The 18790-nt window shown below is 46.6% G+C and overlaps 1 protein-coding gene across 2 annotated transcripts in view; it reads right to left on the reverse strand.

Annotated features, from left to right (window-relative positions):
* GPR50 (G protein-coupled receptor 50) overlaps positions 1-18790 on the reverse strand; it is a gene marked incomplete at its 5' end in the record, with an annotated part of 70531 nt that overhangs the window by 36239 nt on the left and 15502 nt on the right. The window contains one exon of one of the 2 annotated variants that reach the window (XM_080991144.1): positions 10741-10897. The exons of the other annotated variant lie outside the window; for it this stretch is intronic. Coding sequence (XP_080847270.1) covers positions 10741-10897 — 157 coding nt within the window. Of the gene's footprint in view, positions 1-10740; positions 10898-18790 lie in introns of those variants that run through there. 2 annotated transcript variants of the gene reach the window in all.

The raw sequence follows: 18790 nt of genomic DNA on the forward strand, positions 1-18790 counted from the left end.
GTACTGCCCCCCCCCCCAGGCCTACCTGGAGGAGATGATGGAGACTGAACCTGGAAACTCCTGCATGCACGGCAGTTGCCCTACCACTGAGCTAAAGCCCATCTTTATGCTTCTCTCTAGCATTGCCTGCTGAAAACCTCCTCTCAATGCACCTGAATCCCCCCAGGAACAGTATGTGCTGCTTTGCAGACTGCACATTGATTTGAAATCAAACATCCTCTAATAAAAAGATTACCCATCATGAAAACCGCTGGGCTAGCATGCATTGTTTGATGAGAGCGATTCCAGGGGATTATTGGTAGGGTTTAAATAGCCGCCGTGCCTGCTCATTTGTTTATTTGAGTTATTTATATCAGCTTTTAATGACAGTTCTCAAGGCGGTTGACATGACCCAGGACTCCCAACTCCCCATCCTTAGAGGAAGAGGCTGGGAATACAGAGGAGTGTATCTCAGACCGGGCGCAGCCTTCGCCACCCCACCATCCTCAGGAGTTCCAGCACCAGAGCAGCCCAGAAGCTATGATAGAGGGATAAGAAATACCATTCCCAGGGCCTGAATGTGGCCCCACAGGGCTCTGTGTCCTGAGGGTTTTGGCCTGCCCGGGATGTGTCCTTGATGGTTCTTCCTTCTCTGGATGGAGGACAGAGACAAGGAGGCCACTGAGAAAACAGGTCTAATCCAGTAAGCTCTTCCTATGTCCTTATGTAGCAATGGCCTCCAACTTGGATGGCTTTAAGAGAGGATTGGAGAAACGCATGGAGGGTAAGGCAGTCAGTGACTACTGGCCCTGATGGCTACGCTCTGCCTCCATGGTTGGAGGTAGAGATGCTTCTGGACGCCCGTTGCTGAAAAACTTCAGGAGGGGGAAGTGCTTGGGTTCTCCTGACACCCTCGGAGGGTGATGGGCTCTCCTTCAATGCAGGTTTCTAAACAGAAGTTGGACAGCCATCTGCCAGGGATCCTTTGGCTGTGATTCCTGCACTAGAGGGCCCTCGGCAGCCCCTTCCAATTCTACGATTCTGTAATTCTGTGTATAATTCTGCAGCCTACTGTGCAAAGGGGAAGCTTACATTAGTAGCTCTGACCACTTTTGCCTCTGGCCCGCTCAGCACAGGCATGTGGCCCTCAACAGGTTGACCTGTTGAGAATGTGGCCCTTGGGTCCCCCCAGCCTTGCTCCAGATGAAGAAAACAAAAATGCATTCTGAATTTTAAGGAGCAGAGTGGCTCTGTGGATGTGCTCTGCATAGGGATTTGTTTTCAGTGCCATAAAGTTAAGCTCACACAGCTCTTTCGCGTGAAAATCAATTCCTGTTTCCCCTCTAAATTTCCTCTTTTCAGTTATCTAATTTAGGGAAGGGGGAGATGTGCCGCTGTTGCCATTCAGCTGACCTGTGATGTTTCGATTCAGGCTCCCTTCCCCTTCTCAGTAATGGCAGCTGACAACTCTGCTCTTAGGATATCACAAGGGCAAACGGAGATCAGCTTTCACTGCCATCTGGATGGGGCTATTAAAAGAAGCAGGTCCAATTAAAAGGTTATTTGATGCTCCCATCACCATAGAGCCTATACAAAGGGACACTATGCATTTCAGAGCAGGTAGGTAGATCTGAATTCCTGAGGTCTAGCAGCGTCTTGTTCCCTCCTCTGTTCAGATCTGCTTTATTTTATGCTTTGTCTGAGAACTGAACTTTCCAACACACTGGGCATTGAAGGAAACCTGCCTCTTAATTCCCATAGTTGCCAACTCATTTCTACAAAATTTTAAATATTTTCTTCCCCTTCTAGAATCAGGCATTGTTCAACCATGCTTTCCTCCAAGAATAAAAATATACAAAATGTAGTAAAATTAAGTATCTGAATAAATGAAGGATTGTTTGAAAGATGGATTCCAAAGTTCTCTGAATTAAAAGAGCTTAGCATCTTCAAGTATTTTGTTGTTGTTACTGTAATGTGATAAACACTGGGATGCATTTAACTGAGATTTCTGCTAAGGGTCAGCAACTGGCAGCCTATGTGTTGAACCTGGCCCCCTGAAGAATGCAGCTTGCCTTTCCCCGTCTTTCTATTCAGGGGCAGAATATGAAGAACTGAAATGGTCAAGGTAAGGAGAAGTGGGCCTAGCCTTGGCCCTCTTGTGGTTTGTCTCCTTGTTACCAGGATATCCTCTCAGCCAGTCACTAACAATCCAAATCAACATTAAGAAAGTATCTGTCCATGACAAGAAAGTCAAACTGGCTTCCATACAAACTGGCATTTTCCTTCTCCACCTCCAGGTCTACCGTATGATTGTTAAAAGCTGCCAGAGGTGTGCAGCTCCCCTTTGTGGTGAACCATTGAACTGCAGCACACAGCTTCTCAGAAGAAGACCTTTAGGCTCTGGATCGACTCTCCCCAACCCAGCTGACCACTGGATCTTCCTGCTCAGCCACGCTGGAGCAACAAGGTATCTTTGGTTAGCCATTGGACCTGCCTTGCCCACAACCCCACCTCCTAACTTGTCACCTTCTGGTTTTAACTTGTACAAGGCAAAGGAACAATTCAATGGCAGATGCTACCAGAAACAATCTCAAACTTAACAGGTGCCTGCAAAAGTCCTGTAAAAATAATGGGATATTCCGACCTTGTGACAGCATGCATTTCAGTTGTTTTAATATTAACTCCAAGAGTGACTATTTCTGAATGTACTCTAATCCGTTTTCCTTTAGCCCAGCCAAGAAAAGCAACTGAATCTTACTTGGAAAGTTATTACATACACCAATGACACAAAGGGGGAGGGAGTATAATTGGCTTTGCCAGCCCAGCTTCAACTCATGAGCAGAAGGTGTGTTGTCCTTGGCAAAAAACACACAACCACATCCCTTTCCCATGGCCATGGTCAACAATATCTATCCTCTTAAACCTCTTCCAGGTCAATACTTCCACCTGCTCTATAATAATCCCCACCTAGAGCGACCAGGTTATCCCCTGGGGATTCTCCCTTTCCGAACTGAGTATCAAGTTTTAAAAGATAGGCATAAAAGCCAGGGCTTTCCCCATCAATCTTCACACACCTGTATCCTTGCTCACCAGACTCACCTGCATAGCTCCCCTGTGTGGTGGGCCACTGAACTGCTACTGCCAGCTTCTCAGTGCAAGAGCCACCTCTGGGCTCCCTCTCCCCACCCAGGCCACTTAAACTTGGCAACAGGCAGTATTCTCAGGTAAGGGTCACTGCTGCCCGTGCCTGGCCCCTTTTTCCAGTACTCTAATGCACAGCTATCATTGCAAGTGTCTACAGTGCTCAGGACTGATTGTGTTTCAGAGCACTGCAGGAAATAAGAACTGTGGTCACCAGGTACATATCAGAGAAGAGCTGCCTTCATCTTCTTCATTGTTACCTGGAGAGCCTATCTGGCTGTGCAGCAGATATAATTAGGATGTGGAGGAGGAGCTGCCCACTGCCTACCATTGGGAGTGGCCAACAGAGGGTGACATGCTGAAGACCAACTCAAATAAGGAGTTAGGATGGAGAGCTTCCCAAACCACCATGGGTGAATAGGCAGCAGGTAGTTGCCTCAACCTCTGGTTTAGTAGTCAAGCCCACTTCAAAGAACAAGAGAAACAAAGCACTTCCGATCTGAGGACTTCACCTATGAATCTTCTCATTGCTCAGTGACTGCCATGTTGAGTGACGAATTGCATGTGGGGCCAGAACTTTCGATCACCTTTCCAACAAAGTTCTTTTGCACAAATGCAAAGTTTCTAAGGGCTGCTCAAGGAGGTTGCAGCAGCCAGTGTTGATTTGTATGTGTGAATGGGCCGTTGCCAGGCCTAGCAGAACTTCCCTCTCACCTTGCCTTGCAGTCTTGTGTGTGCTGCAGTGGATGGGATCATGAGCAATAAAGCCCCAGATTCAAGCCTCACCAGACTCTCTCTCTCAGCCTCAGTCTCCCCATCTGTAATATGGTGATAAGGAAACTCGCCTACTTTCCCAGGTACCATAATTATTGCAGGGATTATCTGGATTTTGTCTAAACACATGCAGCAATAGAACAAGGTGGGATGAGATGGGGAGCACAGGTGGAAAGGGTGTGTGTGTTATATTTTCAGATACTCCCCAGTGCAAAAACCTCCCCATAAAAAGGGAAAACCAGCACAGAAGCCAAAAGGCCAGGAAGCCGGGGGTTCCCCACCACCCAGTGTTTTTTCAATTTGCAGGTGGTTGTTTCCTCCCCCAGTTGGGAGAAGGATTCCAAAGCAATATCCAAAGTGGTACAGTCCATTTCTGCTGCATGCACAGGCCCAGCCTAGGACAATGTAGAACTCTGAAACACACAATATGAATTTTGGAGTTTGGTGTGTGTGTATGTATATATATGTGTGTGTGTGTGTGTGTATATATATATATATATATATATTGCAGCAAAGTGCAGAAATAAACAGTCTGGTAAGACGGCTAACTGAAAGAATAAATAACCTGAAGGCGTGATATTCCTGGCAAACAAAGCCATTCTGAGTACAAGCTGATATGTGGCCATCATGAAGTCATTAGTGTAACCAACTGAAGGCACAGCGCTAACCGACTGAAGGAGGAAGGAAATAATGCCTGAGAAAATAATCTACAGGTAGTCACTTAAGAACGAATCAGCCAGGGAATAGGATACCTTTATGCCTTCCGCCCCCTACTGGTTCTGGTAACTTATTGCAATTACTGTTGCTGTACCCTTGATAATGAACACCGACTGTTTTCAGTGGTTGTTGGTTCACACGCTCCTTTGAAAGTCATCAAGTGCAGCGACAACAAGCGACGGGGGTGGGGTGGACGTGGGCGAATCAATCCCATGTTTCCCTGGTACTGTAGATTTGACAGAGGAAGTTGTGCTCAGGCCTGGATGCAATGGCTAGAACAGAGGAAAAACTGTAAGGGGCCAAGCAAGTTCTAATGCTACAATCACTGGACATGATAACTGGTGTATAATTAGACAATACAAGAAACCAGGTGGCACAGTGCAGGGATGGAGGGGTTCTGTAGACCTTCGTATGTCATTCCACTTCAGCTCTCATCAGTCCCACTTCTTCACCCTTGGCAAAGTGCTAAATTGGGACCTGCTCAGCCATGAAACTAAGTGGGTGACTATGGGCCAGTGACTGCCTAGCCTACCTTGAAGGATAAAATGGAGGTGAGGGAAGAAGCAGGTATACTACTGCAAGCTCCTTGGAGGAAAGGCAGGATATAAATGTTGCCCAGGTGAAGCAGCCCAGATCTTGAAGTCTCTGTGTGGCTCACCCAAGTTAGGTATGGAGGGTGGCTGCATGGCCTTTTCAGTGGTGGCTCCATCTATGGAATACTCTTCCCAGGGAAACACGCCTGCCATTACCATTATCAGGGTTTTAGGCACTAGGCTAAGACTTTTTCCTTCATTCAAGCCTTTGGTAACTAAGGCCCCATCTACATTATTTAAAGCAGTGACATACCACTTTAAACAGTCATGGCTTCCACCAGAGAAACCTGGGAACTGTAGTGTGTAACAGCACTTAGAGAGAGCTGAGATTCTGAGTGGTGCAACAATCAATCCCTCTTTTTAGGCAACTCTGGGGATTCTGAACCTCTGTGAGGAGAACAGCCAGTTGTTAGATCGCCTAACAACTCTCAGCACCCTTAACAAGCTTTACTTCCCAGGATTATTTGTGGAAGCCACCATGGTCAAAAGGGGAGTGACACTGCTTCAAATGTATAGCACAGATACCTCTATGGCAGTCATGGGCATAGACAGGATTTTTGTTAGGGGGAGAAGGACTTGTTTGCGGGGGGGGGGGAGCAGAACCGATGTGATTGGTTAGCTAGTTAAATATTTCCATTGTTTTACTTGATCTAAGGGGGAGCTGGCCCCCTGCCCCCCCCCTTGGGTGGGATGGATTAAGACTTGTCATTATTATGTTACTATACCTTGTTTTAAATTTTCTGGCTTTATTTTTTTTTTTATCCACTGTTCAGTTAAAGACTTCTTTTTTACTATTCTTTTTTGCAAAATGCTCCCAACAAATGTAATAAATAATAGCAATGTTATATACACAGGGAATTAAGGTCCGCACCTCCTGCTCTGTTTTGCTCAATTGTCTTTTGCTGCAGTAAAAGAAAGAAAGAAAGAAAGAAAGAAAGAAAGAAACCCCTCACACTTACCCAACTTCAAAAAGTTTCACATATAAAGTTCCCAGGAAACAAAACTATACGAAGCAATTAGAGACAGTGCCTTTCAAAGTCTACAAAGCAATGTGAACTTTGTAATTGCCCTTGAGGAAGGATAAGGTACACTGGCACTTCAGTCTGAAATCCCAAACCTGCTCCTAAGAAGTGAGTTGATTATATACCTCTCCAAAGGGTTCTTAAACTGGAGAGGAGTGCCTCATTATTGGGTGTACAAATGGGACAATTGCAGCCTTCCATATGCTCTGTTATATTTTTTTTTTAAAAAAAGGAGAAAGGAGAGAGAGGGTGCTGAAGAGAAGAAAAACACAATTTTGCCACAAGCTAGTCCTTTGCCATAAGAAATAAATGCTGGCTAGGAGGAGTCGCTGGAGCAAGATAACAAGCGAGGGCTCTCTGCGCAGAGGCAGAGCTAGCTGCTCCGGCACCTGGAGTGGCACACATGCTGTGCACTGGGGGGTCGCGCTAGCTGCCCGCAGGAACAGGGCGAGCATCTCAGGGGGCAGGGGGGCGCTGTCACCCCCCAACCCATGGATGACACCCAGGGCGAACTGCCCCCACCGCACCCTCCTTCCTCCTTCAGTGTCTCTGCGGAGAAGTAAAGTTCCCATTTCATCACATTGAGGCTCCTCAACTCAGTGAAACATTCAATAAACCCAAAGATCAACTCCCTAAAATTCTCCCCCCCCATTGTTTTTTTTGCTTTCACTTGATGTCTGTTTTTTTTTCTCTCTCTCTCCCTGTCTCTGCCCCGTGCTCTTTACTGCTTCCCGGTGATTTAAAACACGAAGCTTCCAGGAGATTTCAACCTTAGGCACACCTTCTTAGCAGAATGGGTCCTACTCTCCAGTGCTGAGATGCTCAGCTGTGTATTAGAAACACGGGCATGCTGCACACACAAGTTTCCTTGGTTAGCTATGGGCCTTTCTTCAAATTAAGGTAAAGGTACCCCTCCCCGTACGGGCCAGTCGTGTCCGACTCTAGGGTTGTGTGCCCATCTCACTTAAGAGGCCAGGGGCCAGCGCTGTCCAGAGACACTTCCAGGTCACGTGGCCAGTGTGACGAAGCTGCTATGGCGAGCCAGCACCAGCGCAGCACACGGAAACGCCGTTTACCTTCCCGCTATAAAGCGGTACCTATTTATCTACTTGCACTTAGGGGTGCTTTCGAACTGCTAGGTGGGCAGGAGCTGTGACCAAAAGATGGGAGCTCACCCCGCCGCAGGGATTTGAACCGCCGACCATGCGATCGGTAAGTCCTAGGCACTGAGGTTTTACCCACAGCGCCACCCACTTAGGGGTTTACTGTGAGAAGGACCTTGGTGGCTGACACTGCCACGCTGCCCAAAATGAGGCTCTTCCTGAAGCCTTGAGAACTGAAAGCAAACGGGACAGAACAAGGGTAGGAACCTTTTCAGATTGAAGAGCTCATTCCCCTCCAGCCAGCGTGCCAGGAGAAGGCAAAAGTGGGCAGAGGAATCAATGCAAAATTTACCTTTGTACAGTTGGTTAGGTTTCTACAAGCACACACCTTTTTATCCTCCACCCAGGTACGTACAACTCATTACAGTGGTACCTCGGGTTACATACGCTTCAGGTTACATACGCTTCAGGTTACATACGCTTCAGGTTACAGACTCCGCTAACCCAGAAATAGTACCTCAGGTTAAGAACTTTACCTCAGGATGAGAACAGAAATCATGTGGCGGCAGCAGGTGGCCCCATTGCCTAAAGTGGTAGCTCAGGTTAAGAACAGTTTCAGGTTAAGAACGGACCTCCGGAGCAAATTAAGTTCTTAACCACTGTATCGGGGGAGGGGGGAAACTACTCCAGGAGAGTGAGGGCTGATAATGGGTCTGGTTCTGGAGGGTTTGTGACCTGGGAAGAATCACAAGGGCCACATGACGAGATGAGGAGTATTTGGCCCTCAGGCTGAGACTTCCCCATCCCAGAGACAAAGTAAGACAAACTGGCTTGCTTAGTGTGATCCATAAGCCTTTAAAATGGTCTCCTAAGGCAGAGCTTTCCAAGCTCTTCATGTCTGTGTTTTAATTGTTTATTTCACTCTTATTGTTTAATTTTGGTGTTGTTGTTTCTTTCTCCCCAGTGTCAGTTTGAGTAAAAGTGTTGTTTTATTCTGCCAGACATATGTGTGTGGCATTTTACAACATACACGCAGGCGTTTCAATCTGTAATTCAACACAAGAAGGAAGAAAGTTTAGACGGCATGAACAGGGGAAGAATATGCAAATTATTTCAATCATCTGTACTTAAGCTTAGTTAAATCTAATAAATACAGACAGAAAAATGAATGAAATAAATTAACATTCTTGGTATTTGCCATCAGTCTGGTTTTCCCTCACACATCTGCACCCAGACAGAGACTTTAAAGCTGTTGTCGACAAGTTCCCTTTCACACCCACTCCGATTTGCCATCCTCAAAGCAATCTCATGGTCAATTTATTATTGGAGGAAAGTTGGAGTTGAGAGACTCTGGTTCCCTCTTAGGGATCTCATCCCTGTCTAAAGATCTGATCAGATGCATTGCACACACGCCAGGAAACGTTTCTCTGCATTGCACTGTCTCTGCAATTCATGCTTGTGCGTTCCGGCTATTACATTTCCTATAGATCCAGGGTCCTTAGACTGTGCTGAGCCTAAATCTTCTTCTAAAAAGCCCTTTTTTCAGCTCTCACCCTACATGCAGGCAGGATTTTATTTCTAAAAACCAGAAATGATGGCTGGGCACACAGAGGTTTCTCTCCTCCTCCTCTGAAGACTTGTTTTCCTAATGGTAGTCCAGACAATGAGGGAAACGCTCTGCACAAACTCAGGGGCATGAACTGGAACTGCACAATCTTATACATATACAGTGAGGAATAAATTCCACTGAGTTCATGAGATGTACTGCCAAGGAAGTGTGTGTGGGAGTGCAGCCCCAATCACTTTCCCTATCAGCTGTAGATTGCTTGCACAGGCTGGGGGTTGGACTAGAGGACCTCTGAGGTTCCTTCCAATTCTGCAGCTCTGTGTCCCTCCTCTGCCAAAAGGTTCGCAATTGGGGGTGGGGTAGAAACTTCTGTGGGCTAATTTACAGTGATGCCCTAAGTGAAAGGTGCTTCCTCCCTACTTTCTTTTGGGAACAAAGAAGGCAACAATAAAGGGAAAGGAGGAACTGGAACATGCACACTCAAAGAAGCCCCACAGTGGAACACAAGGAACATAGAAAACTGCCTTACCAAGTCAGATCATTGGTCCATCTAGCTTAATGTTGTCTACACTGACTGGCAGAAGCTCCCCAGGGTTTCAAACAGGAATCTCTCTGAGCCCTACCTGGAGATGCCAGGGATTGAACCTGGGACCTTCTGCAGGTAAAGCAGGTGCTCCAGGACTGAGCTATGACCCTTCCTGGAACGGGACGCGCATCTTTTTTGTGTGGTTAGCACTGAGTACTCCAAGAAGGAGGGCAAACTTCCAGGCCAAGCTAAAAGGAGGGGTCTCTATAGACAAATGGCAATTTAAGACTGATAGCTGCTGCTCCAGCAGCAGCATAGTGTGCTTCTTTCGTCTTGTTTGCACGGGGATGTTGCATGCACCCTCCTATACCTTTAAGTCACGTTCTTTCCCTCAAATAATCCTGGACACGGTAGTTTGTGAAAGGCTGCTGGGAACTGTAACTCCGTGAGGAGTAAACTGCAATGCTCGGGATTCCTCGAGGGAAGTAGCTGGGTGTTCTAATACACCCGTACGCGAAAGCAGAGCCCTGTCAGGCTCGGTGGGGTTTTCTTCTGAGTAAACGTGCCTGTAACCTTGAGCAATCGTAAATGCGCTTCCTAGGGCTCAGGCACCCCCCCCCCCCTAGAATAAAATGGGAATTACTTCTCTATAGGCATGCGCTGTCACCTATGGGTTTTTCGGAAGTCCTTGGTTTGAAAACCGGCTGTATCATAAAACACACGAGGTGCTCTTCGCTAGGAAATTCCCTCTGAGCTAAGGTTACCAGACGTCCCCGTTTCTCGGGGACAGTCCCCGGATTTGCAAATCAGCCCCCATACAAAATCCACTGAGGTTGAAAAGTGTCCCCGGATTCATTGGGGGGGAAATCTGGTAACCTTACTCTGAGCTTCAACTCTCTTCCCCGCCCCGCCCCATCCCGTAATATGGGAGTGGAGGATAATAAACCTGGGCTGCCTTACAGAATTGCTGTCAAGGATTATAAAGTCAAGTAGGTGTGAATGACTTTAAACACTTTGAAAGCCAACTCCTGCAGTAAACATGCAGTAAACCACTATGACCTGTCTCCCCTTGATGTACATTATCGTCTTACCAAGAGTTGAGACACTTACCATACTTTTGTACAGCTGGCGGTCAGAAATGCAGGGGGCATTTGCCCTAACAGGGCCACACAGACGGCCCGCGCCCTCCGGCACCTTACCACGTGCTGCCCTTCGAAGTGCTGGTTCCCGCATAATCCCTCCCTGTCCTAGCAAGAGGCCCCTTAATCAGCGGGCCGGAGCCAAGGCTCTCCCTTCCTTCCCACGGGCCAAAACTCACCGGCGTTGCGGAGCTTGCGGTTCCTCAGCACGGACATGATCACCAAGACGTTGCCCAGGATGTCCACGACGATCGTGAAGATGAGCACGGCCGCCAGGGAGTGGCGCGCCTCAGGGTGGAAGCGGCATTCCGGGCAGCTCGCGTTGTTGTCCAGCATCTCCCCGCAGCTCCGGCGCCGCAGCCGCCGCCGTGCAGGTCCCGAGCAAGGGAAAGCCCTCCCCGGGACTCCCACCCCATCGGCGAAGAATCACCCGCACCTGACTGCCCGCCCGGGGCGCGCCCGCAGAGCCTGAGCCGCCCGGTTCCCAACTCCAAAAGTTTAGCTCGCCTGGAAAGAGCGACGGGTCCTCCCCCTTTGTGCCTTCCCCTTCTCTCGGTAAGCGTCTCAAACTGCGCGGGGTAGCATGGAGGCGGGCGTTTCTCTCGTCACCTGCCTTTCCCGAAGCGCCGGGAAGGAGGTACCCAAACGCTGCGCTTTTGTCTCTCGCGGGCTGGCAAAAAAGACAAAAACGCACACAGACGCTCACGCCCCTGTTTCCAGGAGCGTCGAATAAGTCGGGAAACCCTCCCACCTCAGAGGGCGCCTCCTTGGGCTGCCCTTCTGGGACAGCGCGGCTGTGTCCTCCTTTCCTATCCTTGAGCCGCGCGTAAAAATGGGGACTTTGGAGAAGCGTATTGGAATAAGGCAAACGCTAGTTTGCCGTGCGCCTTGCAGGCTTTCCGCGTTGCGCGGAGCTGGGGATGATCTACTGCTCTCTAGCCAGCTGCAAGGATTGCAGGCTCAAATATGCTTTCCTACTTCTACCTGTGCCTCCTCTGCCACAGAGAGGAAGGGAGAGAGCCAGGATGGTTAAGAGTGTTGGTCGCTCGCCACTTAGCCATCATGAAGCTCATTGGGTGACCTTGGGCCAGGGACTGCCTCTCAGCCTAACCTGCCCACACAAGGTTGTTCTTAGGGGAAAATGGGCAGTGGGAGGGGACCCATGTGCACACACCCTTGAGTTCCTTGGAGGAGGGGGCTGGCTATACAATAACAACAGGGAAAATAATGTGAAATGTGAATGCTGTCCATAGAGGCAAAGTGCCTTCCATGTTGACTCTTCCATGCCTGCTAAAGATATTCCTCTTCCAACAAACCTTCTAAAATCTTAGTTGGTATCTGTCTTGGCTCTGAATTGATTTTAAGTATGTGCTGATGTTTTAAACTTTTTTTTTAATATTTAGAGTTGTGCTTTAATTGTTTTAATATATTTAATATATTTTTATTGCCATGCAATGCTCAGCTGGTAGAGCACAAGACTCTTCATGACAGGGTCCTGGGTTCAAGCCCCACAGTCAGCAAAAGATTCCTGCATTGCAGGGGGTAGGACTAGATGGCCCTCAGGATTCCTTCTGACCCATGAGTCTATGATTCTACCTTATTATGCAGTTATTCTTAACCATTTTATATGCAATTGTTTTTAACTTTTTTGTTTTTGTTTTGTTAATATGGAGTAGAAATCAAAAGGTCTGCTCGCGAGGAGAAATGCAGGATGAGGATCGATAGTGAAGGGGCACATCCAGCACCCGATACAGGAATACTTACACAGTAAATAGTGACACCCAATTAAGGCAACTGACAGGGCTGTCTTTAGCAGATGTGGTGCTGGGGTGCAAATATACGCCCAGCACCCCCAAATTACCATGGATAGTGTTGGGGTGGCCGTAGCTGCACACTGCCAGCCATCCAGGGGGGACGCAACTCCCCCCCATGCCACTGCGGGAGAGTGATCCTCGCAGAGGCTTAGGAGTGAAGTTGCACCCCTCCTAAGCCTCCTTGGGAGGAGAGTGATCCCCGCAGATGCTTGGGAGGGAAGCTGCACACCCGCCAGCCTTATGGTTGGCGGGGTGCAGCTGGCAGGTGTGCAGGGAAAGGGGAGGCTGCCAGCAAAGCTGCGCAGCTCCCCCACTTGCTGGGGCGCCCCTGAGGGGCTGGCGCCCTGGCGCGATGCATCACTAAGCCTTATGGGAAACACAGCTCTGGTGACAGAGACCCACAGAAGCAAAGGGAGAAAAGGTTTTTTCTTTCAAGCTTTCCGTCCTTTCGGATTCCAGCAGACCTTCAAGCTTGCGACACAAGCAAGCATTGCAAACCCAAATGCTACAGCTGTGCCACCCAGTGCAAACCTTGGAGGAGACACTGGAAGGGACACAAGGTGGCCTAAGGGAGTAATAAGACCCCTGCTAGGTCCATCTAGTTCAGCCTTCCTCAACTGATGTTTTGGCTCCCATCAGCCAAAGAACCCCTCACATGCACAATGCAGAAGAAGGAAAAATAATTACCACCACCTCTTCCCCTCCCCACCTCTTTCTCCCCACATCTTCCCAACGTCTCACACCAGTGTCTCAACACCAAATGCAACTGACCTATAGACAGGACTCTATGAACTGAAAGCAGAGAAGTTAGATGTACCTTTGTTATCCGTGGAAAATCTTTCAATGGAAACAATTATATATACAAAAAAAAATTGTTTTGAAAGGTGATGAGATAAATTTCTGGATTGGGTTGGCCCTACTCTACTTGCAGGAGGGGAGAATGCTGTTACATTCAGGTCCTGCTTGCGGGTTTCCCAGAAGCCTCTGTTTTGCCCCTGTGAAAAGCTGGAATAGATGTGGAACTATTCTGGCCTGATCCAGAAGGGCTCTCCTTTTGTTCTTGTGAGATGAGACTGGGGTGGCTCAACCAACCCAATTAATTTTAACAGGGACTGGTCCAAGACATTTTGCTACCTGAAGTGAAGGGCAAGGTATCAGCAAGCCTCTCCACTGCACATACCAAATCCAGTCATATTAGCCCCTGAAACTCTCCTTAGCAATAGGACCATGTTGTCTGCTGCACCTGAGAGCAGTAGGCTAGTTTAGCGGGTGAAGGGAGGCACACACAGGTCTGTCCACTCCTTGACTCTCAGCATTTGCCACCTGAGGCAGATGGATTATTCTGATTCATGGTAGGGCCGGCCTATCAATTAAACTTGCATATTTGTAAATCAAACATTCCAAAGTGGGGGGAAAGCAGCCTTTTTATTTCTAGATACGTATGTATGTGCCATCAGGCATATCTCAGAAGGACTTACTTTGTTGTGTGCAAGAAAAAGGGAGATCTCTTTTTTAAGACAGTGTTTTGGCACCTACCATCTTTGTAGATATTTGAATTAAAATTCCATATGAACAAACGAGCCCAATTAACCAGGGCAGCCCTCATAATAGCATTTAAGGTTGCCTCCAGATTATCAGTGTTTTGTAGGAGGGAGTCTAGTGCATTCTGGAATGTTAGGTTTGTGCAGTTAAAGTGGATTAAAGGCCTCTGTTGTCTTGCTGAAACAAAGCCACTTTTTCTAAAGGACTTTTGCAGTTTGGAAAGTGACAAGGATGAAAAGTGTGCCAATGCTCCACAAGAAAATCAGAAGGAATGCCCATATGACTACTCTGTGAACAAATCAGAACAACTGCTCAGTAATGTCTAAATATAATCTAACCTCTGCCTACGTTTTGTTCCAGGAAATCAGGATGAATGATCAATAAATATGGTGGGCCTTAGGAAGATAAGGGATGGGCACATTGAATTTGGAGCAACAAGTCTGAATATCACCTGTGTGATTTAGTCTTTATCTTCACAAGTAGAGGAGGAGTGGGGAACCTCTGGTCATGGGCCAGTCTTGGTACCAAGGGCATCTAAATTTGGCCCGTAAAGCCATTTTTCTAAACCCATGCCCAACTGTCAATCGAGTAGCATCCCTTCGATAAGTGGGTGAGATTAGCGGATGGGGTGATCAGGGAACTGGTGTGCACAGCCAAAATAGCAGGCTTCATCTCCACCTTTCAACTGGTTAAATCCTGCTCAGACCACTGCAGAGAGCAGGGCTGAACTCTCCGCTCAGTCCTTATCAGTACTTCATTATGGCATGAGATGATGGACAGGGGTGGTGGTCCTATGCACCTGTCATAGTTGCCCCACGTAAGCCAAAAAGATTCCTCACCCCTATCTCAGCTGCCGCACCCTGCCTGCTCCTCTCCCCTCCCAGCAATTGTCTGTAGGAAATTTGGCACATTTCACAGCATGCCCTTGAGCACATGCTCCCTCTCTTGTTCTCATGTTGCTGCTTCCACTTCTCTTCCACTCCCAGATACTAATTTGCATTAATTAATCATCAGCTAAAAATACCACCAGTGTTTATCTTCTTCTTCAAAGCACGGGTCACATCACCCAGGAGGCTGGCACTTATATTTAGCACCTAGTCCTCCCCTCCCCCTCTCCCAGAAGAGGAAAGTTAGCATTTGTTTCTTGTTTGCAGGTGCTGTTCAGCATAATCTAATATACACTTCTCTTTAAAAACACACACACAAAAATACACCCATTGCCTTAATAATTGCTCTAGCACTTGGCCATAGAGCTGTTTTGTGATGCTGAATGCGGGAGAGGGGAGACCAGTGGTGAGAAGACGTGAATGGGAAGAGGTAACCCATAAAACAGTTCAGAAAAGAATGGTGCAGCTTTCAGAGCCCCTGAGGGAATATACATTTCACCAAGCAAAAGTGCTGGAAGTCTCAGAACACAGGATAGTTTATCCTGGGAAGGAAGGAAGGAAGCTGCTTGATGGCGCCACCGTGTGGCCTTTAGCAAACTTGCTCTTAGATTATTATTATTATTATTCAGCATAAAATTTGTGAGAGCCTCTCCCAAGGCGCTTTGGAGCCCTAGGGGATTCTATTGCCTGGGGGGGGGGGACACACGGAACCCTGGAGAACTCTTCACTCAGAGCAGTTTAGAGCTCTTCTGAGATCTATTAAAGCAGTTTTTCTTCCCTGTTAATCTCTCTATCACCAGTTGTGTAATTACCATCCCCCTTAAGTCAATTATTTCACTCCTTGGCTCGCCATTGGGGAAGCCAGCCCCATAAGTGCTGTCTTTTCCTTCTTTCCTTAAGTTGCTATGACAAAGGTTTGCCTGCAGGTTAGCTCACTTTCTTCTTTTGTTCTTTATTATTATTATTGATTTTTAATTTCAAGCAACAAAACATACTTGTACGATGAATACAGAGTTTAGTAGCTTACAGAAAAGAAAGAAAAACAGAGGCTGGTGGTTGTAGTTTTCGATGTTTCAAGAAAGGCAATTAAATAAAAGTGTCTTTCCATCATGTTCCGTGAGTCGATGGAGGGTGAAAACCATTTTGATTGTCTTAACAAAGTCAATAAAAGGATACTATGTCGTACAGAAGGTGTGAGTCCTTTCCCCCCCAAGATCGATATTCTTTTTGTGAAATGGTTAATTTGTCCATAAGCACAGCATCCCATGCTTGCAAAACTCATGCTTCAAAAAGATTTGCATTTAAAGTTTTCTAGTTTTTCGCAATAACTAATCTAGCTGCAGTTAATAAACAGATGTGGTCTTTATTGGTTGTGTTGTTACTCTGATGAGTAAAATGAGATAATTGGGCTCTTCTTTATGCTGTTCTTGTTTTAATCCTGTATAGAGAATCGTAGAGTCCCTTTGTTGTTGTTGTTGTTTAGTCGTTTAGTCGTGTCCGACTCTTCGAGACCCCATGGACCAGAGCACGCCAGGCACTCCTGTCTTCCACTGCCTCCCGCAGTTTGGTCAGACTCATGTTTGTAGCTTCGAGAACACTGTCCAACCATCTCGTCCTCTGTCATCCCCTTCTCCTTGTGCCCTCCATCTTTCCCAACATCAGGGTCTTTTCCAGGGAGTCTTCTCTTCTCATGAGGTGGCCAAAGTATTGGAGCCTCAGCTTCAGGATCTGTCCTTCCAGTGAGCACTCAGGGCTGATTTCCTTCAGAATGGATAGGTTTGCTCTTCTTGCAGTCCATGGGACTCTCCAGAGTCTCCTCCAGCACCAGAATTCAAAAGCATCGATTCTTCGGTGATCAGCCTTCTTTATGGTCCAGCTCTCACTTCCATACATCACTACTGGGAAAACCATAGCTTTTACTATATGGACCTTTGTTGGCAAGGTGATGTCTCTGCTTTTTAAGATGCTGTCTAGGTTTGTCATTGCTTTTCTCCCAAGAAGCAGGTGTTACAACTCTACAATTCTATGATTCTGCTACTTGCTCTTTCTCTGCTGGGAAACCTCTCTAAAACTGCTGTCCCCCATGCCTTAAAATCCTCTTGCTTGGTGGTCCCTAAATGTTCATGCCACTGCCTGCTTGGTTCCATCAATTAACCCCCAGTGTCCCCTACCCTATTAAATGCATTATTCAGAACAGCAGTTTCCACAACCCACTATGGACGATAACAAAACAATAAGGTTCAAAACAGCAACAATTAATTGCACATTCATTCAATATCCAGTTAATTCAAGAAAAATAATGAACTTATCCAGTGATGCCCGCTGTTGGAAGTCAAATAGTCACTGACCCCACTGCTGTCCCTTGCTTCTTAGTATCCCCCTAGGTAACCCCCACCCCCACCCCACCCACCTCTCTTCCTCCAACTGGGGCCACCCTGTTCATCCTTTTCTAGCCTCCTTGACTCACCTCTGCACCTGACTGTTGAGATGACAGTGCACCAGTCCATCCTGGCAGAATTACAAAAAAGAAGTGTTGCTTATGTATCTATTGTCAGCATCATTCCATGAGTGTGCGTGGGGCCTTGCAAAGTACAGTGGTACCTCGGGTTAAGTACTTAATTCGTTCCGGAGATCCGTTCTTAACCTGAAACTGTTCTTAACCTGAAGCACCACTTTAGCTAATGGGGCCTCCTGCTACCGCTACGTCACCGCTGCACGATTTCTGTTCTCACCCTGAAGCAATGTTCTTAACCTGAAGCACTATTTCTGGGTTAGCGGAGTCTGTAACCTGAAGCGTCTGTAACCTGAAGCGTATGTAACCCGAGGTACCACTGTACAAGAGGACAGGACCCTGCCCTGGGAGGGATTACAAATAAAATACCTCGTGCACACAACTCCAATTTTTTTTAACTTCTCTGCAACCCCACCATAAGTGTATTATGGTTCCCTCCACCTCCATGCATTTCCAACAAAGATTGCACCTCGACTTGTACATTTTGGCAAGGTTTTGAAGGTGTTACGTGCCACCCGTAAAACATTTTCATGTTTTCTTTTATAGAATAACAGGCGGTGAACCTTATATCAGCCTTTAGAAGCCTATCCCACTGTTCTAGGTATATTACATGTCCAATGTCCTTTTGATCTGTACTTCTTTTACTACATCGTCTTTTAAGTTCCATTCCAATAATAAATCATATACTTTTGATAATAATTTTTTGTTATTTCCCAGTACAACTTTTTGTAATTTTGATTCTTCCTTCTCAAAGCCTAATTTTTTTATCCAAATTAAAGACGTTGCTTAGTTGATGGTATTGAAGCCAGTCTGTGAAGTGGTGCCTTATATCTTCAAATAATTTCAACTTTATCTGGTCTTCTTCTTTTAATAGTTGCCTATACGTTGCCCAGTTCCCTGTCATATTTAGTTTTTTAACTGCGAAAGCCTCTAATAGAGACAGCCACCATGGTGTGTTTGGTTCTAGTAATGGTTGATATGTAGCCCACCCTTTGTATAAAGCACTCCTGATAATATGGTTGTTAAATCCTTTGTGGACTTTTATTTTGTCGTAACTCAGGTAAGCCTGCCAGCCATATCTATTATCAAAGCTCTCTAGGTCTAATATATCTAATTTTCCCAATAAAATCCAATCCTTTATTCAGATTAAACACTCAGCTTCGTAATAAATTTTGAAATTTGGCAACGCACATCCTCCTCTCTCTTTCCTACCCATCAATAGTTTGTAACTGATTCGCAGTTTCTTTCTTTGCCAGATCAATTTTGTTAAAACTTTCCTCCAATTCTCGAAACAATCTTTTTTTTTTGTTATGATTGGAATCATCTGAAAGAGGAAAAATGGGCAATATATTCATTTTTATTACTGAAATTCTTCCCCAGAACGATAGTTTCAATCTTGACCAGATTTCTAGATCTCTTCTTATTTCTTTCCAGGTCTCTTTATAGTTGTCCTCATACAAATTAATGTTTTTCA

Source organism: Podarcis pityusensis (assembly GCF_964106645.2).
Source record: "Podarcis pityusensis genome assembly, chromosome: Z".
Classification (NCBI taxonomy): Eukaryota; Metazoa; Chordata; class Lepidosauria; order Squamata; family Lacertidae; genus Podarcis; species Podarcis pityusensis.